Source organism: Falco cherrug, chromosome 2 (genome assembly GCF_023634085.1).
Source record: "Falco cherrug isolate bFalChe1 chromosome 2, bFalChe1.pri, whole genome shotgun sequence".
Classification (NCBI taxonomy): domain Eukaryota; kingdom Metazoa; phylum Chordata; class Aves; order Falconiformes; family Falconidae; genus Falco; species Falco cherrug.
The window spans coordinates 72349789-72376263 of NC_073698.1; the positions used below are offsets into that span (position 1 = coordinate 72349789).

Below are 26475 nucleotides of genomic sequence, written 5' to 3' on the forward strand. Positions count from 1 at the left end.
TTTGATCATCTCTACTGGCTCCTTGTAACTCAGCCTTGTTCACTTGGGTTGCACTCACAAGGTTACCAACTTCTCTGACTCAAGATAAAGCAGACACACCAGTAATTCACACCATGGCACAAAGGTATTGGAAGATGGGGACTGAGGCTTTGAATGCCTCACAGGACTTAATATTCATAATGAGAAGTTTGACCTTTCTGGAAGCCAATTATACAAAACAATGTATGTAGTTTAACACATTATTATCAGAGAGAAGGAAATCAAAGCCAAAATATGATCTCATTCTTCCATATAGTGTATTAACCTATTAACAAAGTACTCCATCACAGAAGTGAATTAATAACTAAATGGAAGACGTCCGGTGCTTTATCACATCTTATGTCCGTACTTTTGTAAGAAGGGGGGCATTAGTTTATTTTAAGAAAAAAGGTAGATTAACACTGGTTAGGAGTTTTAAAATGAAAAACAAAGCCTCCATAGAATGCAATCCCAGTTCCAAAATAATAATTTCTTCCACAGCACATTTTCAGGAGATGTGTTTATTTTTAAATGTAGATAATGATACGTCCTTCATAGTGTACAGACTTTCTGCTTAACTGTCTATTATTACAACTTGAATATTAGTTACTTTAATACAAATAGCTAAACACATTGACAAAGACAAATGAAGCCCTAAAAAGAAGTTATTGAACATCTGCTGTTGTGAATGAGTTTTACATCTGTGACTACATTTATATTGTGTCAATGCAAACTTTCAGACACAACATATTCCCTTGTGCTGGTGCCTTTTCATCTGCACATTAACTGCATTCATAATTAAATATATGGATTCTTCTAATATTGATTGACTAGTACTGCAAATTGTTCACAAAACAGAAGGTTAAGAATGACCAGACCTGATGCTGATAATCATTTGATTGATACCATATCTTGGGTTTTTACACATCTTTTTTCTTTTATATGGGTTCTTAGTGTTCTGATATATAAACTAACTGAAAAAGAAAGCTTCTTTTGAGTCTTGAAAGTATAAATTACTATGAGTTCCAACCTACTATGACATGAGCAACAAGAAGGTAGCACATCCCGATGGTACAGGACACAATCATCATGGGGCAGCCTAACCTGAAACAATAAAATAAAGGAAAGATTAATAAGGATACAATAGTTTGTTCTCCCAGCAATTTATGAAAAGGAAATTTACATTATCCTACACGTTCCAAGCCTCGAATATTCTTATAGCACTGCTAAAAGCATGGATGTACTGAGAGTATGGCAATGAATAGGAGACTAATATTCAAGTTCACATTTCTACTTCTGGCCTGTTTAAGAGATAGGAGGACAACATTAGCATAACTTCATTGGTTTCAGGACATCTCTTCCACTTTACTCTTTCTCAGAATCCAGCATGTCTTGTTTTGTTTGGGTAAAGTAACAATTCTTACAAATTATGCAGCATTAGAATAGAGTATCCAGTGTGTATCACTGAAGTGATACACACTGAAGTGATACACACTGAAATGATACACAGATCTGTAGTGACATACAGCTAGTATTCCTCTTCCGTACCTCTCACCAGGTTTAGCAGACTGGAATATTGATGGACTGTTGGAAATGAACCCCAGGCAGCTTTAAAAGTGCTAAAACCTTGCCATTATACCAAAACATTTATTTCTTTCTCACTGCAGAATATGTTTTTCAAGACAACACCCAGTTTTTATAGCTTTCTTTAGACTGACAAACACAGGCAGCAAAGACAGAGAACCGGAAAGGATGTTGTGGGGTTGGCCAAGTCCTACTCTGCTAGATTTGTAGGTCTTCCATACTGTAAAAAGAAGGGAGTTTTCTGAAACTTAAAAGCATTATTGTATGATACTGAGGGACTGTGAAGAAACACTGCTGTGATCACACTCATTTGTTTTATGTTACTAAAATCACAATGAGAACTACAATGAGAGATGACCATGCCACAAACAACCCTCCTTACATACTTTCTTGTGTCAAGTTCAGGCAAGAATTTCCATAAGCCTCATCAAAGCATGAAAATGTTCTCTGAAGTACAGCATTTCATTTATTCTCTTCCTTGAAGACCTACTTATTATATATGGGTATATTAGTTGTGCCTTTTTGCCTTGGATGTTAGGAGCTCTTAGCAAGGTTCCTCCAGCCCGTTCCCCTCTGCCATTGCTGATCAGAGCACTAAAGAAGAGATGTCCGTTTCATTGGTGGCAGGAGGACACTGTTCTCTGAGTTTGGGTGGATGAATATTTCCTTTCTTCAGGAAGCTAGAGCTAGAAGGGACCTCTTGGGGCATTAAGTCTAGCCCCCACTTCCTCAGAGTATGAAACTACTTGCATGAAAGGAAAATTAAACTTCTCAACAGCTCACTGAAGTCTGCTCTTTCTACCTGCAGCTGCAACATTACTCTAAACCTCAAGATCCTCATGACTCATGTTTCTTTCATTGTTGTTTTGCTGAAAAGCTGCCTGAAGGAGGCATAGATGTGACCAGCAGGTCAGAGGTGCTTTCACCTTTAACAGCCATTGGTTCAAGTTACTGGCAAGGGAATTTTACAAGCAATGAGGCTCACTGTAAAACACAAAAATATTCAGCTCTGGCCTATAAAGTTTGCAGAATAATTAAGAAATTAATAAGATGCAAACACTCTAAACAAAATGTTGAAATTATTTAGTGAAAACCAAGTTTGGCCATAATGCCAGCTTCATGGCCGCTCTTGACCCACTACCAAAGTGAGCCCATCTCACATACCAGAGAAATACAGGCAAAACAAGAACAAAAGGAAACCCTTACAAGGCTGGAAACATACAAAGGGGAAGATTTTTAGGGCTGAGAGATCATCTTACTTCTGTCCTCTTGACATCCCCCTGAAGAAGTGTCTCTGTGTCCATGACCCAATATGGCTTGCAAGATCTGCCCCAGAAGGACAGTTCTCATGCCCAGCTCCAAGGCTTTCTCCTCCATTTCAATGGGATTTAGGACCTGGTGTGGTGGCCTCTTCTGCCATTTTTGGTAACAGGCATTGTTACTGCTGTTCTGGTTTCAAAGGTGTTAATATTAAACTGCTGTTTGGACTTGGGAAAAGGGAAAGGGAGAGGATAAGAGAGGACCAGCTGTGTCCAAGTGGTGAAATGTACAAAGAATTGTTAGAAAGGCTTGTAGGATTATCACAGCTTTCAAATATCTCCTGAAAAGTCTGAAATTCACTTGGAAGATTTTTTTTTCTTTTTTTGTTCATATGAACATACATAAATATATTGCAAATAAGTGTTAATTATTTTCTAGACTGACTGGTCAGATCCTTGCTTTCAAATGACTCATTACTTGAAAGAGGTGAATCATTATTCAGTCACTAAACTGTGATCAAGCTAATAATATTGTAAAACAGCAGAGCTAAAGCATCCCTTGAATTATTTTAGAAAAAAAAAGCAATAAATAAATAAATTAATTTGATGGCTAGCTAACTGCTTCTCAGACCCTTTCTTTCCTTCTTTCAGCAAATCTGTCTCTGGCCTTCCCTAATCTCACTTAGAAAAAGGTGTCCAGATAGGAGAATAAAGCAAAACCAGCAATGGCTGTAGGAATAAAATAGGATGGCTGAAAAATCCTCCTACATCCTTCAGTACATCTAATGAATGCTCCCTGCAGCTGTATCTGCATGACAGGCTGGTGAACTGGAGATTGCTACAACTCTCATAAGAAAACCGTCTGTTGTTTGACAGAAAATAGAATTTTATTGACCTCGCAGTTAGCAAACAATGAGCTGGTACTGGGAGGAGTGGCGACAGCGCAGATCTTAATCTGTGCTAATGCAACCTAACAAACCTCCCTGGAGACTACACAGCAGCTCAGCAATGAATGGTAATATAACGGCTTTGTGAAGACTGACACGGGGAGAGAAGGATTCAAAAAGACTACTCAACCATTGAAAAGAGAACAGAAAAGCTAGCTCCAGCTTGGAGGAGGTCTGTGCAAGAAAATGGATGAATTATACAGGGTCACATACAAAGATGCAGGAATTGTGATCATACCCCCACTATCACAGTGCCAGTCAAATGTGCAGCTGGAGCCAGACACAGCCAGTCTGGGGAGGAACCTCATTTAATTTAGTGTGGATGTTTGCATCAGGCACAACTATGAACTCGTTATTCTCATTGCATGGACAATTACCCCTCAACTTGAGGTCTGAATTTCAGGCTCGCTGGCCTGAGCACTAATGTAATTGGATCAAATTCAATGTGGAATTTGTGTACCAGAGAGAGGGGAGATAAAGCTCAGTCAGTAAGTATTAGTTACTGTAGAGTTAGTTAATCGATTACTTGAGTCGGTTCAGTGCCCTATTACTCTACCCACGGCTCTCCCTAAAAGGAAGCTGCGGTTCCTGTCCCAGGTCACATACGGTACAATGTTCAGTTACCTATGTTTTCTTTAGTTATTTCAAATCTAAGAATCCATTTTAAACAATGTAAAAAGTACTTCCAGCAACTCTCATTTTCAGCATACTCCTTGAAGTCAAAAAGCACCATGTCATTCAGTTGCTTTTGTCCAGGAAAAAGGATCAGCAGAGTTTAGAAGTCATAAAAACCTTTCTTGTGCTAAAACTTCAGATTCACAAGAAACACTGATAAACATCTTTGCCATTAAAATACACTTTTTGTATCCTGCACTGGGCAGCCTTTTCTTGCCTCTCCCTCCCTTGCAGACAGGGAGGTACACCCAACCTGCATGGTACAAAAGGTTAACCCTTAACTCTCCACAGCCAGCTCATGGAGTTTTCACTGCTGCAAAGAGGAAGCGGGATCAGGCAGAAGGAAGGGATGGGTGACAGGATCTAGCATTCACCCCACTCTTCCCTCCTCCTTTTTGTACTAGAAGCTTACACATAAAACCATGATCTAAATGAAATCGCCTAGCTTAAATATACACAACAAGCAGATGTTAGTTCAGTGTGAGATAGTGAGAGTATTTCAACTGAGAGCCTCAGGGATTTGTCTTGGACAAAGTTTTACTTATTAATAACTTCAGTAGTGAAAAGCTTGCAAATCACCCCAGCATGGGAGAGATGTCAGACTCTGTGGAGAACAGAATTCAGCATGTTCTCATCAAATTAAAATGAGAATTTGAAATCCACAAAATGAAACTCTGTGAAGGTAAGTGTGAAGTACATATTAAAAGCCAAACGTGGGCACAAAAACAGCAAAGAAAGTGGAACTTTTCACTGGTAATGACCTAGTTATTTCTGATCCTGCCTCACAGCAAGATTTCTGGTCCTGTATTTACTTAGAAGAAAAGGAAACTGGTGTATGATTATTCTAGGAATAAATCCCAATTTTAATGAGTATCTACAGATGTGAATATTAAAGTTTTCTTACATTGTAAGTTTATCCAATATTATTTGCTAAATAAATCCTTTGAGGTCTGAATTGAGTTTTCCTGGACAAGCTGATCTCCTAGAGTACTTTGCAGCTCTGTTTTGTGATGCTTCAAAGCACACAGGGCCCAGGATGTGCAAGACCCAGGTTCAGTGTCCTGTTCTGCCTGATCTGGGACGTGATATACAAAATGTTCTCACCCATAAAAACCACACCTACAGGCACTGCCTTCCCTGACAGCTCATAACATAGTCTGTGCATCCTTGAGGGGATCTGTATAAGAACCATGTCTCCAAGGAAATGGTGAACCTTCAGTGGTTCCTCAGTGGAAAAGCAACAGCAGAAATCTCCCAAGACCAAACCACTGACAATGAAAGAAGCCTGGTGGTAGCCAAGGGCAAGAATTTTAAAAAAAAGAGTTAAAGATAACTTCTACTCCTACTTGTATTTGCAATTAACGCACAATTTAAACTCAATTGGTGGAGTCTGCACCAGGCTTCAGATTTTGTTTTTCTCACTTCATATCAGTTTCATACTGCAAGTGCTGTAGAAGGTACAGCCTCAGCTTTGCAGGAAAGGACCTGGGGATCATGATGGACATCAAGTTGAACATGACCCACCAATGTGCCTTTGCAGCAAGGAAGGCTAGTGATATCCTGGGCTGCATCAGGAAAAGAACTGAGAGTTGGCTGAGGGAGGTGATCCCCTCTACTCAGCACTGATGAGGCCACACCTGGAGTGCTGGATCCAGTTCTGGGCTCCCCAGCACAAAAGAGACATGGACATACTGGAGAGAGTCCAATGAAGGGCCACAGTGATGATTAAGGGACTGGAGCATCTCTCCTCTGAGGAAAGGCTGAGGGAGCTGGGATTGTTCAGCCTGGAAAAAAGGTTCAGGGGAAAATTCATCAATGTGTTTGAGTGTCTGAAGGGATGGTGTAAAGAAGACAAAGCCAGGCCCTTCTCAGTGGCCCTGTAACAGGGCCATAGGCAATGGGCACGAACTGAAACATAGGAGGTTCCCTCTGAACATCAGGAAACACTTTTTTACTGTGATGGTGACTGAGCACTGGCACAGGTTTCCCTGGGAGACTGTGGAGTCTCCATTCTTTGAGGTATTCAAAAGCCTTCTGGATGTGGTCCTGGGCAATGGGTTCAAATGGCTCTGCTTGAGCGGGACCTCCAGAGTCCTTTCCAGCTTCAACCATTCTGTGATTCTCATTCATCTACTTGTTCTTCTGTTATTCAACACAGAATAAGAAACCATCATCTGCATACCTGAAGACTGGCATGTCATCACAAAAATATTTAACAAAGGACAGGTGACAAATAAATCTTCTCATTCATGGACAACCTGTCATCGTATGCAATGCTTAGCTCTGGAAGCTTGATAATCACAAGCTAATTTTTTGAAAAAAAAATATTGAAATGCCTATGAAAGCAGCCTCAGAAAAGAGACTCAGGTGTGGGTAGAAATAACATAAGGTTATTTCTGAATGAAAGGAAAGTTACACCTTTTAATGAAGTGTCATAATTCAATTTGCCAAGTAACTCATTTATATTTCAACAAAAGGGTATAACCAAAACATTAACGGATCGTAGTGAAAAGAATACAGCATAACCCTCATGAACTGAAGGAACTCTAGAAGGGTGGATGTTTTTTTAGTGGAAGACAGGACGGTTTTACCTTCATGAAGAACGGAACTCAGCTAGCCAACAGAAGTTATATAGGTCTACATAAGTTATAGTCTAATGCAGTACAGCTCTCTGAGCAAGTCCTTTTTCTGTACCTCAGATAGGATTACATAGAGTTTGTGGATAACTGGCTAGCTGAAAAAGTTCACATAGACATAGTCCAGCTGGCTGGACAAAAATGCACATCGCTCTCAGCTTATCTGAAGTAAAGCAAAAATACACTGTCTTTGGCTGTTCTTGTTACACAATAACAGGAAGATTTCAGTGGGAAAAGAATGTTGCAGGTGGGAACAGATAACTACAGAAGAGAAACTAGGGGCGGGCTTGGTATTTAGGCAACTAACCAATAATGAGCTTAACTTTTGTAATATGTATGAGCTAATTATAACAAGGCATAAAAGGTGACTGTAAGGGACAATAAACGAAGTCTGCTGATCACTCTTATTGAGTGACTGTGTCTTCCCTCCATCGCGACAAGAGTTAAATCATTTTTTTTGAGGAAAAAAGGGAGAAAACAAAATCACTTTCATAAATGTAAGGCTTGCGAATAATGCAGTTTCTGACGTTCTCCATATTTTGTCAGTTTTATCCAAAACAATCTATAAATTATTTGTACTAATGTTCTTAGCTCATTTTCATTGTGATTATTTGCTGCCAAATTCTCCTATAGAGAGATTTTCTCAGAAGTTTATTTTGACATTGCATCCTAATTGTTAAAAACCATAAACGCTCAGAACTCCTGGAGAAAAAAATTATCCATTTTTAATAGTTCTATTAATTCCCTACCTTTTTTCTCTGACTTCAGGAAGGAATGGATACTGAAAGATTTTTAATTTGTTGTCTGCCTTACCCTCAAAGCCTCTAGGAATTTTCCTTTTGGTCAATTTCTCCATTCTTAGTGTATCTGTGGTAAGTTTTCTGTCATCCTGTTTCCTCTTTCCCTTTCTTTCAATGCAAACTCCCTTATGACTCTCCTGTCATTTTGGTTGTCAACCTTTCCGTCATTCCAAGTCTCTGACACACTGATCCAGTTTACTTGAAAAGAATATATGGACTTTACCAACAACTTAAAGAAAACAGATTCAAAATGTTTATCACATGCTTATGACCCCTTCAAATCCAGACACCTGTTGTAGCTCAGAAAACAGGTGGCTAAAGCTGCAAGACATCATTAATTCAAGATTAAATTGCTGTGAATTTCATATAGTCTGGAATTACATAAAAATTACAGTGTGGTTACCTACTACTTACCATACACAGGAGTTACCATGTAATTTAAATCACGGAACAGAACCTGTTTTCTTCTGATGACTAAAATTATAATTTCTCATTATATTCTATCTGTTTTGAGTCTATGCCAAGACTTCCCATAGAGTAACTGCCAGGAGTGAACCTGAGATATGGAAAATAGGATCCTGAGTGAGAAAATATAAAGGTGTTAGGTTTTGCCTCTCACAGTCTAGAACATCCTCCTAAAGGTGTCTTGCCATAACCTCAACACTTCAATGTGCAAAATGAGCAATGGCCCTTCCCCTGGCCTTCAAAGTTCTGATTATCTAAAGAAAAAAGTGCAGATTTTCATTGTAAGAGAATAGTTGGCCTGCTAGTTCCATCTGGCAGATTCAAATGACTGTAATAGAATATTTGTTGCAGTATCTGCATACGTCTCTGTGGTACAGCAGAGATGGAATACAGGGCTATCAGAACAAGTGACTCTGATAGCTATCCAAAACCTATTCATACATAGTAAGCTAGCAACTTGTATGAAACACCGTGAAAAAAATTGGAAAACACATAAATCCTAATAAAAAAAATTACTGTGATTGGTTATTTAAAAATCAGCAAGACATTAATTATTAGGTGACAGTAGTATCTGACCTTTCTTTTAAAACTAAACATGCAACTCCAATAGGAAATGATGAAATCCTGCAGACAGCTAGGGAAGAACAGAAGCTCAAGTTCAGAAATAAACCTGAAAACACAGATAGAACTAACAATGATATTATACTGGGGAAGAGCAATCTAACACTGATAAATTCATGGAAGCTATTTTTCCCACTATCGTTGTGATTTTAACATCCCTTTAAATGAACAAATAGGTATTAATAATTTGGAAATGTGCACAGGATGTTCAAAACCTTGTATCCAGGTAACAGAGAGGGAAAAAAGCACAGTAACTTTCCACATTTAGTCTTAAGGGCCCCATAGCCAACATAAATACCCCACATTTAAATAAAAAAGACGATAACATAAATCAAGCTCATTGGTGTGACAGGATGTAAAGGAAGCTAGATTGAGACCTTTGCCCATGTTAAAATGCATTTTAATAAATTGATATAGCCCACTCAAATCCAGATTACCTGGCTCTACAGATTAGGCTTCAGTGGGGTATTATTATAGAGACAAGCACAAGCCAATGGCTTGAAAAATGTCTTAAACTTAAATCACTTGTTTAAGCATGGGAATAATTCCATCCTAGCTTAGAAAGCAAATTTAAATATTTTGCTGGATCAAGAGTCAAGCAGACAAATCAAGTGACCCCAGATATCTCACCCATAGTCTCTTTTGGAAGATCTCCAAAGGCAGAAAAGCCAACATAATGATAAAACAATATGATTCCCTTGCGTACACATCTTTGCTTCACCCCCAGAAGTTTTGGCTTTTCTTCATCTATCTGCCCTATGGCATGAAACACCCATCAGGGTCTTCAACAGATAAGTTGTAGTGTCAAGTAAAAATATAATTACCATTGGCTCAAATGATACAACTACCCAAACCAACTCAAAAGATTGCCTCAAGACAGCACCACTTACTCTCCACCTGACTACCAGTATCAAGAGTGAACCAACCCTGTTTGAACATGCCAGGCACATCCTTTCCCCAAGAAGGCTTGCACCAACCTTCAGCCATGGTAAGCACCAGGAAAACAGAGAGAAGAGGAAGCTCTGACATTGCAGATGGACACCTGAGCCTGTGCTTAACAGTTTCCTTTTCCTAAGTGCTGTACAACTGGTATAACCTGTGTAACAAGACAGACAGTATCAGGTGGCCAGCCATGACAACATAACATACCCAATTTACTCAGCTGAAACCAACTGTCATGTACTAGTCCATGGTCAAGACATCATCTGTTCATGCTTAAATTGGGCTGACCTTTCCTTAGTTTCCAGAAGAAAGTAATCTTACACACATCAGTACAACATTCTAGCTTCCAGAGGGGCTAACCAAACCCACACTTCAATAAACAGAAAGAAGCCTTTGCAAAGTCAAGGCTACGACTATCTGTCCTCATTTCCATGGGGAGCTGTGCATTCAGACCTTCTGTACTATTACAGCTTTAAACAGTTAATTGCAGCAACTCAGTGTCAGTGTTGCCAAATCTTGCCTTTTTAAGAAAATCATGTGCCTTCTGTTTTGTTTTTAAAAAATGTACAAATGTTCATGCGCTAGTAATTTAAACAATATTTGCATTTAACTCAGAGCACCAGTACTATATTCCAATGTCAAGGAACAATTGATATCCTGAAAAAATAAATGTTGCCAATACAACAAGACAAATACTAAAATTATTTTTGCAACACCTAGAAAAATAACTTAGGTTACACTAGTTTTTTTCCAGATTCCAGTCAACTAACTGGATGGACAGGAATAATTTGGAAACACCTTCTCTCTTTTTTGTTCAGATTTTTCCCTTCAAGGTTAATCAAAGTTTAATCCACCTTGGTTTTGCCTTGGGTTTTTTTCTAAGCATCTATGGAAAACAAAACAAACTGTGTACCATTTTTTCCATTAGTATATTGTCTACTATATGTACAGTCTCTTTAGTGATACAAAGGTCCTTCAAGCAGTTTTACTAGACAGCTTTGTATTTAAGCAGTCTCCCTTAAGTTTTAATACTGCTAAAATCTAAATATGCCTTTAAAATCTAAATTACTTTGTATCCACTTTTTCTCAGCAATTCAATCCATATAGTCTATTTAAAAAGAGTGTATTATTTCTCTTTTCCATTAACAGATACTCCCAAGAAACATACAGTATACAATGTTAAAGCTCAAAAGTGAGGTGTCAAAACTATAGAAGTTTATAATCAAAGTCATAACTCCATTCTTTCCAGGCAGTGTTGTTATGACTATTTGAAAGCAAGTGATCTTACATGCTGTATTTTGGCAAAAAGGAATATGTCACAGACTGAATTTACCTCCTTCTTTAGTTAGATGATTTTTCTCTGTGTTGCAGTGTAACATACTTGATTTTGTTTCTAACATTTGTGCTCCAAAGAGATCAAAGAATTTCAAACACAGTATTTATTGTTACTGTCAATGTGCAGCTAGATAAATTGTTTACCATTACCTTTACCAGAGCTGAGATAAATTCCTCAAACTTAAGTTTGCACACCTTCTAGAAAATTCCACAGGTAAATATAGCTTGAATGGTTTAAATTCACATGAGTTTCTGACCCACTAATGACAAAATTAGTTTTCTTCATTGCCACGGCTATTTGAGTCCCCAAATATTCCCAACAATATATTACTTGGTGCTTTAATGTGGAAGTCCTGGAGGCAGAGTAGACTTCCCATTCATTATTAGGGGAGCATCTTCTATACAGACAGATTTGTTGCCTTCATGTCGTACTAAAGAAGTAGGACATGCCATGACAAAGTGTGGCATAAAGATTCAAGATTATCTGCTAGTGATTTTTTGAGTTTATCATAACTTCATGTCACCATTGAATCTGTTGTTGTATATTAGCAATATATTCGCTCTCCACATCCTCCAGGCAGACCCCAAAACAAGTTTAGTCCTCAACTGGTTGCTTCTGGTTTCATTACGAAACCTTAACACCATTCTAAAATGTAGGAAATGCAAATATATGTAATTGATTCCACTTCTTGGGAAAGCCACACTTATTCCTCTCCCACACATCTGTGTAATGAGGTGTGGTTGTGAGTCTGAGCTTAAGAAGATTAAAATCATCATGGACAACTTGAAGAGAAAATCAATGAAGTATGTCTTCTCTGACAGTATTTAAGAGACTCGTGTACTGATTGTGAGTACAAACTTCAGTGTTGCTGGTAGTGAATTGTTCTCATGAATTGTTTGAACGATTCTGATACAAATAGTCTATTAATGAGATTTACACAAAACTAGTGAGGTTCATTGGGCAAAAATGAATGCATTAGGGCTGCTGAAATATGTTTTGCAAAGTTTACAGCTAGCATTTCAGTATTTTATGAAAAAAACTCACTTTTGGTGATTATTTGCTTTTTGCAAAACAAAAAAACCAAATTTGAGGTTTACCCACATTTTTGTTAAAATACCTTTTTATAGCTCAAAACTCTCCGCTATAGAGTTTTCTTATAAAGTGTTTTGTCTATTTTTGAAACAAACTGTATCTACAAAAAAGTTTTAGATATTATTTTTCTACATAGTCTAAACAAACCAAAGAAAATGGATATGGCAGAAATTAACTGTGATTTATTTTAGTTCCAAAATGTTTCAAATTAAATAACCTTTACTGACTTTGTATTATCTTGCTTTTTATCACGGGAATTCAGGGATGGAAGTCATCTGAATGTTATTTCCATTAATGTCCTTAATCCCAACCCTGACAAATGATATCTTGTGGCACTTTTCTTAGTTTCTTTTTTTTTCCACAATGTGCTCTTTTATTTTGATTAAAGCACAAGATAAAAGGGAAATGACATTTTGCAGTAGAGATTAGTCATTCACTTCTTTAATAATTTCAACAGAGCATTCTCAACTATTTTAAAAACCCTGCACTTTGTTAAAAAGCCAGATGCTGCATAAGAAAGAATTCCTTCTCCTCTTTCTCCTCACTTTGAGGTTTCTGTTCATGTGCCATACAATGTGATGATAGAGAACTCCTGTACAGCAGTTTGCCAGGGCAAAGAAGCAATGTAATTGCATTCTCAGTTAAAAAGTAGAAAGATGTTTCCTGTGCACTAATGATTATTTCTCATTATGAACTCAGCAGATGCCTCCCGATAAAAGGTTGTTGATGTTGTAAGGCCAGTAAACTTTCCACCACAAACCTTATATTTTAGGCCACCCAGCCTAAAAGAAGAGCAGAAAATGGAGATTTTCATTCCAGCAGGGTGCAAAAGGAGGCTTCTCTCCAGCCCACCATGAAATATCAACCAAAGGCAAATAAAGGGGCAGCTGGAACCTCCCAAGTCCTCTCTGCTGTCATGGTGCACTGCAGTGTACAGGTCTTCCTACCCCAGAGAAGCCACAGAACTGAGGTCTTATGCGTTCATTACAAGGAAAGCTTTTATTAACCACAGGTCTAATTTTAAGTGCACTAGCAAACTAAAGTTAAATAAAGTGAATGCTATTCTAAGTGCATTAGTTCCTCAGCACATTAAAGCTCCCATATATAAAGCACTGGATAAATAAATAATATACAAATATATCCCTCCAGGTTGTCACAGACATATACCAACATTTCTTACGGGATGAAATAGGAGACCTAACAGATGGACAAGGTAGAAAAAGTATAGTATGGAGAGGCAGAGGAGTACCACTAGCTGGATGTTTTAAAATGGGCTAGATACATGACCACTTCACAGTCAATCAGAAGCATCAACTAGAATTCACTGTGTAATTGTTATAGATGGCAGATAATTCTTAAGGTGCTCCACACTGAAAGGTCAGAGCTTGACAAACTCTGTTTCTCAATTCCTAAAAAACCACTACATTTTCAGGAGTTTCTTTGAGAAAGACTGTATTAGTCCCAGCCTTGTCATCTAACCCACACCATCAGGAGTGTTAGTCAAGCCTGAATTGGGAACAAGGAATACACAGTGACTGAAACGAGGGAAAAACAGGAATTAAATTATTAGATTATTTTAAAAAAAATTATAAAGATATTCTACTATCTTCAAATTTTCAACAAGTGGGTGAAAACTAAACTGGTTGCTTCACTAACTTCTGCCTCCCTCCTCCCATCTCCACCTTTGTAGTGAAAGAGGTGGATTGCTGCTCCAGGAACACAAGCAACCCACTGGGCATTGCTTCATGGACCTACACTTAGCTCATAACATGACACAGGAGTGTCATGGAAGTTCCCCAGCAAGCAAGTTATGCAGGAGATCAGATTGTCTGGGCCAATCACTTACACCAAGGCTACATGCACCTCAGTTCTCCTCCTTTAATGTTTTAGTTACTTCATTTTGTTTTGAACAGCTTGGACAATCAAGTTGTTGATTTAAGTGTTGTCAAGTGATTCTGAACAATTCCTAAGTCCCATCACAGAACCACATTAACTTTCTAAAAATATCAGGATCTGTTTAAGACATTTTCCATTTTAGTTTATTTCTCTGAATTTGGCCTTTCCATTTAAGGTAAATAGCCTTTTGAATTTTCTGTCTTAGAAACAGAAGGTACAGTCATGCAATTTGATGCATTTCAGCTGTAGCATTATGAAACAAAATCTTAAGCAAAAGCATGGCATTAATATCCTTACACTGCCAGAAATGGAATATGAATATTACTTGACTGTTTGGAATAATTTAGAGGGTTTTTTTTTTTTCTCTTTGCCTTTAGAAAGTCTATTCTTCAGATAATTTCCATAGTACTAGGAAAACAATTTACCTGTATGGATGCCACTTAGTTTTGAGCCGTTAATAGTTTTTGTTCAGCCTTTATTATGAGCAAGTAGTAAAGAAAAGGCTTAATAACAATGAACCCAGAAATAATAATAATAATAATAATAACAACAACAACAATAATAATAAACAAACAAAAAAAACCCTTAAAAACAATACAAGTATTTTAAAAAATTTTTAGTAATATTTGGTAATATATGTTACACAGAACTACAAAGAAAAAAGAACAAACAAAAACCCAGAACTCCTTTTCAAACCTTGTTAGGATGAATTAATTCTTCCCTTTTTCTTTGTTAGACTTTTTCAAGGGAAGTAGGATGAAATTGATACCTGACCCAAAAAAACACACAAAAAACCAAGAAACCAAACAAACAAACAAACAAACTAACCCCCCCTCCCAAAACATGCGAAAACTTGCATGTTTTTCAGGAATAGGTTTTGTACCTTCTCCTGAAAAAGCAGCTCTTTTTCACTGTCAGTTTAAAACTAATATCATTACATAACCGTTAACATTTTACCTACTGAATTGCTATATATCTGCTTAAAACTTTAGAGCACCCCTATTTAAGTAACTTTATTGAAGCTGACCAACTGCAAGTGTTGACCAGAAGAGTAAACCATTCAAGTGGTTTATTAGTGCTGTTTAAATGAATGCAATACCCCTGAGTGTAAATATAATCAGAAAGATTATAATTTCTTACAGTTATCAAAAATCACTGCTAAGTTCTAGCAATAAAAAGCAAAGAATATAGTAAATACTACCACATCTTTTGTGTGACAAATAACATCAAGTTTACACATGAAAATAAAAATCTGTTTACTATTCCATGAAAAGCACCACTTCCTTTGAGTGGTTCTAATTTCAAATTCATTATAATGAAAATAACATAAACATTAAACTTTCCTTTCTTCTGATTGTGTTGGGAGACACCAGGGTAGTCTGTTTGACACATTATTTAGTAAATATTTAGAACTTTGATACTACCATTAAAAATAACAAATTATTTGAGAAAATGAAATGCCATATAAAACTGATTCTGATGTAATTCTAAGTGTCCATATGATGTTTTGGCAAGCAAATATGAAGCATGGGATAAGGAAAGCTCAAGCTGAGGGACATTAATCTATTTTCCTATGAAGGCTTATTAGTCAGGGTTCATAGGGCAAATGTATATAGGCTTCATATTGACAGTGTTCTCTGAGTTTCCCACACTTCATGTCTCTTCCTGCCATTTAAGTTACCTTTGTGCTTGGATCTCTTGTGAATTTTTTTTCAAAACAGTATTTACAGATATGGAATTTCTCCAAGCAAATATTCTCAATCCAGCACTTTCTGACTAATTCTAGTAATTGCCAAAGTACCCTAATTAATTAGAAAAATCACTTTCTAATTTCAACAATGTTTGAATAAGACTCTTGTTCAGCAACTATAGTGACTGTCTAATCAAATCGAGCATGTTGCAATTAATGGAAACTTGGCACTTGATGTAACAACTATATGAAGCTGCAAGTAGGAAGGTTTTGGATAACAAAACCAATGTATACCAGCACATAGGATGTTATACATGTGAGAATTCAAATATGTCTTGCTCAATACAAACAACTGTATAACAATATAATATCATCTCCCCAGTGCAATAAAAACAGAACCTGAGTTAAGACAGTTTGGCTTTTAATCTCTCCAAGTCAAATTCCAAAAAGCATGGAAATGAGCAAGCACTTCACTAGTTCTTCTCTTCTTACAATCAAATCATTTTTGCGTGGCTGAACTTGTTCCCTTCCCAAACTCCCCTTGCTCCCTTCTCCCACCAATTCACTCATCCCCAGCTTTATAATGCAGTTTGCCAGAACAGGACTATATTCCACCCGACTGCTTACAAGCTCAAATCCCATTCCCAGGCATACAGCTCATACTCAGAAATGAATCACCTTCTGAAAGTTATTTCTCTCCACTGACTACTATGAGAGACGAGTGTGGAAATAAAGATGTCAACACTATAGAATGGAAAAGTGAGGTGAGATGAATCTTTCCTTTATGACAAGAAGTTCTATGAACACTGGAAAATAATGAAGCCTTATTTCCTTCCAATTTGTGTCTTAATTTGATTGACTCGCTAAGCAGAAAGCTCCAACTGAAGCTTTCTTCCATAACTTATAATGACACTCACCTGCATGGATTTTTATCAGTGTATAAAGAAGTGTGGGCTCAGACTGCACTTTCCCTCAGTGGGAATACTAACAGGGTTTTCTTTTCCTCTTCCCAGACACCAACTTTGATGAAATTTTAGAGAATTTAATTATATTGGAGAAATCAAGTCCCCTTTCCCCACCATCCTCTCCCCTGTCAAAAGTGTTTGAAGTTGATCAGCATATTCAGAAGTTATTAGGTGGGAAACACAAAGACACATTCACAGCAGTATGATTGCACAGGAAACCAGATGAAAAGTTAGGCTTTGATGGAAAGAAAGGAACAAAAAGCTTTTCAAAAGCATTATTTTTTTCTGAAACATACTTGTTACAAGTAGCTAACTGATCTTCAGATATGCCAAAGGCTTACTTTGATATAAGAATGATTTGAGAAAGGGATCTAGCTTTGCATGTACTTACATGATACAGTTTTAGTCTCCAACTTATGACAGTGCTTATAGGCATGGGAAGGTAATGGGAAAGAGAAATAAATGTTAAGCTAAAAGTCAGCATGAATTAGCATATATTTTCATTTAAATTTCACGTTATCCCTAAATAATTGTTAAGTTAAACAGAAAACCTGAAATTCAGTTATTAAGTTTAAAAAAAAAATAAATTATCGCAATTGAATTTTAAATTTCAAGGCGATCTCAACTAGTGTGCTGCTGTTGATGTTCCCACAGTATATATCTCAGATTTTAATAAGAAATAGAAAAGTGAAGCTCCAATTGCAAAAATATTTTAAAAGAGCTGTATGACTTAATGAATGATCTCTAACAAAGTTCAAATAAAAGGAGTAATTTAATCAGTTTACCACTCAGATGTACACTTACTGAACATGAAAACATTGCTGAAGTAGGGAATCATTTAGCATTATCACTCAAAGTTATAATGCTTCCGCATGCAGTTTGTATTCTGAATAGTTACATATTCTGTATACTGTTCAGAAATCTCACAAAGCCAAAAACTAATATTCCAGCTGTGTACCTCTTAGCTGAAAAGTCAATCATTCTTATGATTAAGAGTAACATCTGCCAAAATACAAAGAACAAGTGAGCTGCTTGTATGTCTTGGTTGAAATTATTAAGCATGAAAAATGTATTTGAAGGTTTTTTCTAAATGCAACTGCATCATCAGTTTGCACCAAATATACCGTGCTCTGGTAGTTAAAATGGAAATAAACAGCTTGCACAAGTGTCACTGAAGTGATTTATTTAATGATAAGCTTCAGCACATATTTAGTATTTCAGATTCTTCTATGCATTGACATACTAATTGCTAGCACTTCAGAATATACACTGACTAAATATACCTTGTGTCAGGAAAAGGTACTCACTAGTTTTTCTGTACAATATTCAAAACATGGGATAATCTTAGTAACCATTAGAGTGAGGAGATACTTATTATGCAGTCTAACTAGTACAATGACAGAACATCAAGGTCCATGTAAACATATGAAGTGATTGCAGATTTAACCAAAGGCTTTTTGAATCTCAGTATACCAGATGTAAAGCTTCTTTTCCTTGGTATGCATATACATGCATTTATAGCAGGGAAATTAAATCAGTTTATGCTGCAAGTCAAAAAGTCCTGCAGGGGCAAAGAGAAAGATATACATTACCTTCTGCCTATTTCTCCTTGTAAAGAGCATAAATCTGTGCAATATTCACAGCATCTGGTGGGGTCAACTCTACACTCTAATGCGGGTGATGTAGTTCTCCTCCACATTATTATATATATATGTATCAAAAATTAGGATTTTCCTCAACTACGCTGTAATGTAAACTATTACAGTCAAGCACAGATTTCATTTTGGGCCTCAGCTTGGCCCTCAACCTATTTCTTTTTTTTTTTTTTTTCCTTCAGTCAGTGACAGAAAGTTTAAAAATACTTTATAATACCAGAGCATTTAATTTTATTGCAAACAAAATCACTCTCACTGAAGTCGCTTCCATTGACCTCTTAAGTGAAACTAGAATCATTGTTCCTTCCCTGTCCTCCCAGAAAAGCCACTGGTTTTGACATGGCTGCCATGACAAGCGTGATATTCTTGGCTTTGGAGGCTGCTTCATCTTCCAGCTCTCCTCTAATCTCTCTTCATATGTGCATCACTGTGTCCTCTTGCTAAAGAGATGCTGTCCTAGATCTTTCTCCCTCTTCCCCTGACTCCCATCTCTGTCTAATTTCACCACAGACTATATACAATTCACCAATATCCTGATCTCAGAACCTCCAGTTAAGCTAACCTCACACTCTTCAAATAAAAGTTGAGTGCATCCCTCTGCCAAGTTTTTACAGATGTCTAGCTATCAGTTTCCTCTCCATGCCAGCCAGCACCATTCTCACTTTGCCCCCCCTCCATATCTTTCCATTTATTTTCTTTCTTCATAGCGCTATCACTGTACTCCTTACCCTCACACATCGTTTTAGTCAGTTCGGATACACATCTCTGTTCACACCCAACCTACACCTAAAGATTTTGCAGATTAGCTGTGTAATGTTCCTTCCTGCCTATTCACATAACTAGGAAACCTAGGACTTTCTCACCACAGTTTGTCAATGTCCTTCTCTTTGGCCTCAAGAAATCATAAGGACTATTCTCCAGCTCCAAAAGTTTCATCATTGCAGGACTCTCTTTGCATCCCTCCACTAGTTTTCTTTTGATGAAAGCAGAAGCTTGGTTAACTTTCATAGATTAGCACCTCAGTGCTATCTGTTTATTCACAGTGCAATGTTTCCCGTTGCATCCTGGTGCCAACCCTCATCACCATTTGTCATATTTTGTTTTAATACCCTACTCCCACAATGCGTCCCAGCACTGGTAGGGATCTACTACAACTGCCTGTCGTGTCATCTTGTCAGTATTCCTCCATTCCATTTTGCCCTGGCACAACTGGCAGTGCACAGTCATCCTCATTGCAGTCTCAGTACTACATTTCTTCAAGCTTCTCTCCCAGCTGGACTAGCATCACCCAACATGGGGTGTCCAAAACTGAGGCACTCTGAACTAGACAGCAGTCTGTGCAGTTAGGAGAAAGAGACAGGCACTTATATGCATACATGAGCACTGAGGTGCCTATCCATCTTCAGATCACCTTGCACATTTTTCCCCATTATACTTAGGAAGTCTGATAAAAGAGGTTACTTCTTTCTACAGACCTTGTGCTTGCTATGTCCCCAAAACATGTAGCAACATCTCTCAAGAGCACAAACACAGGAGGACAATGGAGGTCCCACACATATAAACACAAATCACGAAAAGGCAGTTATTTATGACAAGGGAAGCCACTTTCAAGGTCAGGCAGAACTGGTTTTAGGGCATAATAAAGACAGCAAAGAAGATGTACCCAGTATATGTAAAATACCATATGTATGGTTGAAATGGAAAGGAGGTAGGAAGGTATAGAAAGAACTACAGTTCCAACATGAATGATAGCAAGTGAAGAGCAGAAAGCAAATTAGTCCAGCACAGAATTCCCCACACCTGATCGATGCCACTACTTGTCTGTAGCAGGTCCTTACTCACCTTTGGTAGAGAAAGAGATCTGTTCTTCTGTTTGCCATTCACAAAGTTTTGCAGCTGCTTCTCCAGAATCATTTGTAGCATATTATTTTTTACTGTATAACTGGCCTAAATAAATTACAATTCTAAGGAGTTGTGTTTTCTGCTCCAGCCTTCCAATGTGTTACAGTTACTGATGGTTTAGTGCTAAGGTAACATCCGTACAGACACAAAATGACATCTATGACAATCATGTGTTTATACTGACGACACTGGAAGCACAGAGCAGGTTACCTCACTTCAGTAGCTTAGATTAGCCTACTCTTTGAGTTCCTTACTATTGAACAATCTTAGATTACAAGTCGGCAAGACGGGCACCAAGTTTTTGATCAGCACTTTTACAGTACTTTGCCTTTTTACTGTGCTGGGCCTTGGCAAGAGCTTGGCTCTGTGGTAACAGCAACTGCACAAACCAGCACAACAAACCCAGGTGGAGCAGGCAGCTCTGGGCTGAGAACATGCACATTAATGCAATCCTCATGAAACTGCCTGCACTGCACAACAACCGCACCTTGTACTAGCGTAGCATAAATCAGAAGCACAATATGTTTCTAAAGGAAGCCAAAAGAAGCGCTTACCATAAGAAACACAGTGGTCTCCACAAACTGAGTTGGTATCAAAAGAACGATGAAATACTCTGCAATACTGAAAGATTTTGCCTTGGCTGTTTCAGTTCACAATCCTGGCAATCAAGAACGATTTAGCTACTAAACATTATGCTAGCCTCAGGAAGTGATAGATAACTCCTACAGTCTGAGGAAGTGAACTTCTGTTACATGAATTTATATACCTGCATCTTATTCGGTAATGTAAGCTTCTGTGAATTACATTGAAATTAAACAAGCACCAGAAGGAAAAAAGTTGGTATCAGCATCCAGCAGAGGCAGATATTGCTAGATTAACCAGGCAATTTTGGTCCCAAAGTGAGACAAATGGCCCAAGAGCCATCTCCTGTTTTATACACAGCCTTGTAATCACCTATCAGCAAAGTACAGCTCCACGTGGCAGAAGTCAATTTCTTGCATTAGATTTCTTGTATCACCTCCTGGCTTACAACACATTACTGAACAGTTTTATAAACTCTGTGTATAATCCAACAGTGCCTACAGTGACAGCACAGTCTAAATATTTGCATTAAGAAAAAGCGTCCTTTCACAAGAAGAGATAAAACAAATGTGCAAAATATTCTGGAAATATCATTAAACTGCAAGGAAAATATTTTTTCTTGTTCAACACTATCGTTAGCAGTGTTGACTAACCTTTAAAGAGGCATGAGCGAGAGCTGATTTTATTAAAAGGACATGGTCCGGCTGAGTTCTGCCCTCCCCCAAGCTCTCTGAAGAATGCCCATTAGCATCAGCTGAGACATATTAGACCACCAATGTAAACTTTCAGCAATCACAGTCCTTGCTGCTTGGTTTTTAAAAATGAGACAGGATCAGCCTTGGCCGTAACAACAACAAAATAAAAGCAGTGCAGCCTCTGATACTCCTGTCTATCTCAGAAACAAGGTTAAAAGCAACGGTGTGTGACATGGACCTCAGCACAATGAATGAAATGGAGCTTCTTCATGCTGAGCACATATTCCACCTCCTCTGTGCTCCAACCAACCCAACTCATGGGCCTTACTCTTCATTGCTCATCAGCACATTTAAAACCTGAGACCTACTGAACAGCTGTTGCTTTAAAAGACTAAACTCAGCCATCTCACACACTGAAGGCTCTTGAAAAAAAACAGATAATCTGCCAGTCTGAGAATTTGTTCTGCTGTTTCTGAAGGAGCTTGTAGGGTGTGGACACATTGCCAGTTTGGGTTTTCCAGTGTTTCCCTCTGGGGTGCTAGCCCCTGGTTATACACCAGCTGACACATCTACCTTAATCTAAAATGAATCAAATCCATTCCTTTGGCAAGAAAACACAGGCTTGCTGGTTTTCCACATTCCACCATGCCTACCATTAAAGGCAGGATTTTGGGTTTTTACAGCACAATAGCTTTCTTGGGATGTATGTCACCACAGTTACACCAAACATCATAGTGCAATGTAGACAATGTGGACAGGGCTGAGCCAGCATTACATCTGTAAGAAAAGGTACCAGCAGCAGTCTAGTCGCAGTGTCATGGACCTCAGGGCATTCCATTGCATTAGCCATGCAATCATGATTACAGTGCTACAGCTGATCAAAGTCAGGAACATCTGCATTACACTGAAGTCACCTGACATGTCCTGGACTGTGAGATGCAGCTCCAGATTTGCCCACCTAAACTCAGGTGCCAACTATGTAGACATCTACATGGGAGGTGGGTAAGCTCTCACTGAAGTCAATGGAGGCCCAGTCAATACAACAAATGGAAATTGCAGACATGTCTGTCTCATCCTGCTCTGATAACTGAATTTGGTAAGATAAAGAGCTTTCTAGAGATAGCCAAAAAACTCCTTAGGAGAAAGATATTTTCTTTATTTATTTTTATTGTTTCAATAGGCTAATGAAGTTAAACTTTGAGGTACTTATGTCAACTTTCTCTATTTTCCTATAGCTAAATCATGCCTTCCTCGCATTATGAGTTTGCATAAAGATGCGTGAAGCACACAGGCTATCTCTTTGTAAAAAGCCATGTTTTAAAGAAGCAAAATTAAAAGATAAGCTAGACCAGTGTATTCTCTCCCACTGTCACTGCATCCAAGTGCCCCCACTATTACCTAAGACTTACTTGCAATGCAATCCCATTCATCACTCATTCTAGAGTAGTAAACAACCCTTTTAAACTGATATTTGGGCTGCTTTTAAGCAAGGATGTTTTCACTTTATAACTCTACATATCAGAGATTTGCTTGTGTTTACTGTGAACTACATACTTCCTGATCATCTGTGATATACATATGTGGCACTTGAAGACCAAAGATTTTCTGGCAAATTTTCCCTGGGTTGCTAAATTGATAGTATCTTAATATAAAGTAGCAGGTTCTAGGCCAATTCAAGTAAGTATGTGTGTATTAGCACAGTTAGAAAAATCAGCTGTTAAATGGAAAGATAGTTCCAATCTTAATCACCTTGGCATTACACTTCCTGCATCAAATGTTGATGGAAAATAAAAATGAAATAATTTTTGATAAATCTGATCCATACTACTAAATATATTTTAAAATATGTATTAATTGCTTTTCCTGTTTTATTTCTAGCTATGAATTATAAACATGTCCACCAGACATTGCTTTTAATCAGATAAAAAGTTTTAAGAAATGAGATGACAAATTAAAATAATAAAACAAAGTTGATTTATTAATGTCTCCATTAGATTCTCTAAGAATATGTTCTCCTTCAAAGCTGGTGAAGTAATCAGAGGTTATTGTCAAAGATTCTGAAAAGCTGATTTCATTTCAGACCACCATTTTTATAACCCAAAACAGCACAGCACCTAGATAGCAAAAGATACTTTGTGGATGCTAGTATGCGGAAACCTTCCCAGCCAAAGCAAATTTTAAGGAAATTTTTAAAAAACAAAACTGGCTGAAGAGGCAAACATCACAAATTCTACATGATAAATTGCAAATTTAAGATTTACTTTATCAAGAGTCAGCACTAACAACTACAATGATATAGAAGGAAACTACTACATAAGGAAAAAAAATTCTCCTCTTATTGCCTCACAATTTCCTTATTCTTGTGGAGCATTTGAGGAGGCCACAAAGCTAAAATACAACTGAAGTAGTCATTAGACAATTTTTATGTAAAACCCACCAAAAAAATATTTCACTGATGTGGCTAGCATACTACATAAAGAAAAACATATTTAAAACCTCCACATATTTCCCAAAGTATATTTTTAGCTCCAGACTAGCAAAGTACTTAAACCACCTGTATCTCTTTTATTTTAATGGACTATTCCCATGTTTAAAATGAGATATATTAGTGGGAAACCATGGGATCTGGAAATCTTCTTATCTTTGTGCATCAGTATGAACTTGACTTATGAAGACAAATGGTGTCATGCAATGTATATGACTAAGCTCATGAGAACAGAGGAAAGGATTAATTTCAGATTTATGTTTGACTTTCAGCAGTTTGTATCGGGTGGACTTGCTTTTAATTTCAGATTCCTCCAATTCATACTTCAGTCATTGTTTTCATCAATTTTGAAAATCTTGTGGAAATATTTCTAGTTATCCTGGATTTAATAAAAGGAACCTTCAATGTAGCCACACCTAGAATGACTTTTGTGGTTCTGAACTTCCTGTAATAAGTCTTAGCATTGGTAAAAGTAAAGAAAGGTCACATTTTACATCATGAAGACCACAGGAAATAACCATACCGTGTTTTATTTACTGTTCTTGCACCAGGAATTTTTTGATAACTCAAATGTTAAATGTCAATTAAATCCCTACCAGCTTTGCCATTGGAATATGTATATGCATGTCTATAAAGACAGAATGTGTTCCTTTTCAAAAAACATCATGCTTCTATGAATTCTGTGATTTATGACAAGTATCAGCACATACATAGCAATAAAAATACTTTCAAAATACTGTATCATTTTCAATAGGAATTTACGTCTAATAACTAGAAAATTTCAGGTGGTTTCAATGAAATAAGAAATTATACATTAACTGTCATATTGAATTGTCAAATCTGCAAACATTAAGTTTATATCCGGGGTTTAACTGACTAGATGATCCTTACCTAAGGAGAAACAATAAACCACATCTTTAGGAATTTAGCAAGGGATGTAGGAAGCCAGGCACAGAACCATTAGAAAGGAAAGTCAGATTAACAAGTGTAAGACTATTATGAGTCTCATGGAGAAGAATTCCTTTGGGACCACAGGTGTCTCCATGAGCTACAAAAAAACCCAGCTAAGCTTGCATTTCTTGTGAGGAAAAAAATCCCACTAGCCAATAAAACTTTAAGGTTCCCATTTTATGCAGATGAGACTTGAAGTTTATACTGATTATGCCATCAACAATGCATTATTCTTGCAAAAGTTATTCTAATCGAGTTTAGAATTTGCAGTAGGTATGCATCATGAGGTCTAAATCTGATAAATGCAGAACTTAAACAAAAATATGTTACATGACAACAGAAGCATGAGAATATATATGAGACTTTTAAGGTAAAGAAAACATAGCAATTTTTTTTTTTTTTCAAACAGACTAAATGGCTGACTAGTAAAGAATTGTAGGTTGTTAACTAAACATGTTACATTTGGAATGCAAAACCAATGCAGTGTCCTTCCACTTTTACCTCCTAAGTACACTGGACAAATGATGTCTGCTTGCTGCATACATACATATATATATGTGTGTGTGTGTGTGTATATATATATATGTATAAATGTAAAATGAAACACAACAACTGTGGCTGGCCATCTATGCATCCATTCACAGTCTTCACCAAGACTGCACCAATAAGGCACAGTAGAAGAGTCCCTTTCAACTGCCCGTATTCCCAAGGAATCAGACCTTGGTCACCCTATGGTTGCACTCCCCTAAGAACTGCCGTTTTAGGTCACCCCAGCGCTGGGGCCAGTGTACCGGGGTGGCAGCGAGCCGAGGGGAGGAGCGCCCAGCCCTGCCGCAGCCGCGGTGCTGCCCGCCGCGCCCTGCAGCACCAAGGACAGCGCCGGCACGGCCGCTCACCCGCCGCGCCCCCCCGGGCTGCCACAACCCCGACGGGGCCATCGGCAGCCCCGAGCACCAGGTGGCTGGCTACAGGACGAGGTGATCCTTCAAAGTCCTTTTCGTTTCTTTAGCCAGGTGAAATACAGATTTGAGCCCGTTTCAGCCAGATCATGCTGAAAAGCCCTGACCGCTGACCTAGCAGCCAGCCGCCCAGGCGTTCAGCACCGAGTCTCTGTCTCTGTCTCTGTCTTTCTCATTCTCACACATCTCTACGGGAGAGGAAAACACCACTTGGTACCAGGAAATAACAAGGGCAGAGGTATCAACAGAGGGACAGCAAGGGACAAGAAGAAAGAGTAGAGAGCAAAATGAACATCGATGTATGCATTACAGTATCTTAA

The 26475-nt window shown here is 37.8% G+C and overlaps 1 protein-coding gene across 1 annotated transcript in view; it reads right to left on the reverse strand.

Moving 5' to 3' along the window:
• Positions 1–348: 348 nt before the first annotated feature.
• The window catches only part of OCA2 (OCA2 melanosomal transmembrane protein), a 176489-nt gene continuing 150362 nt past the window's right edge, over positions 349–26475 (reverse strand). Inside the window, exon 23 of the mRNA XM_027804503.2 lies at positions 349–1122. Within this exon, the coding sequence (XP_027660304.1) occupies positions 1035–1122 (88 nt within the window). The 3' untranslated portion in view covers positions 349–1034. The remainder of the gene's footprint in view (positions 1123–26475) is intronic.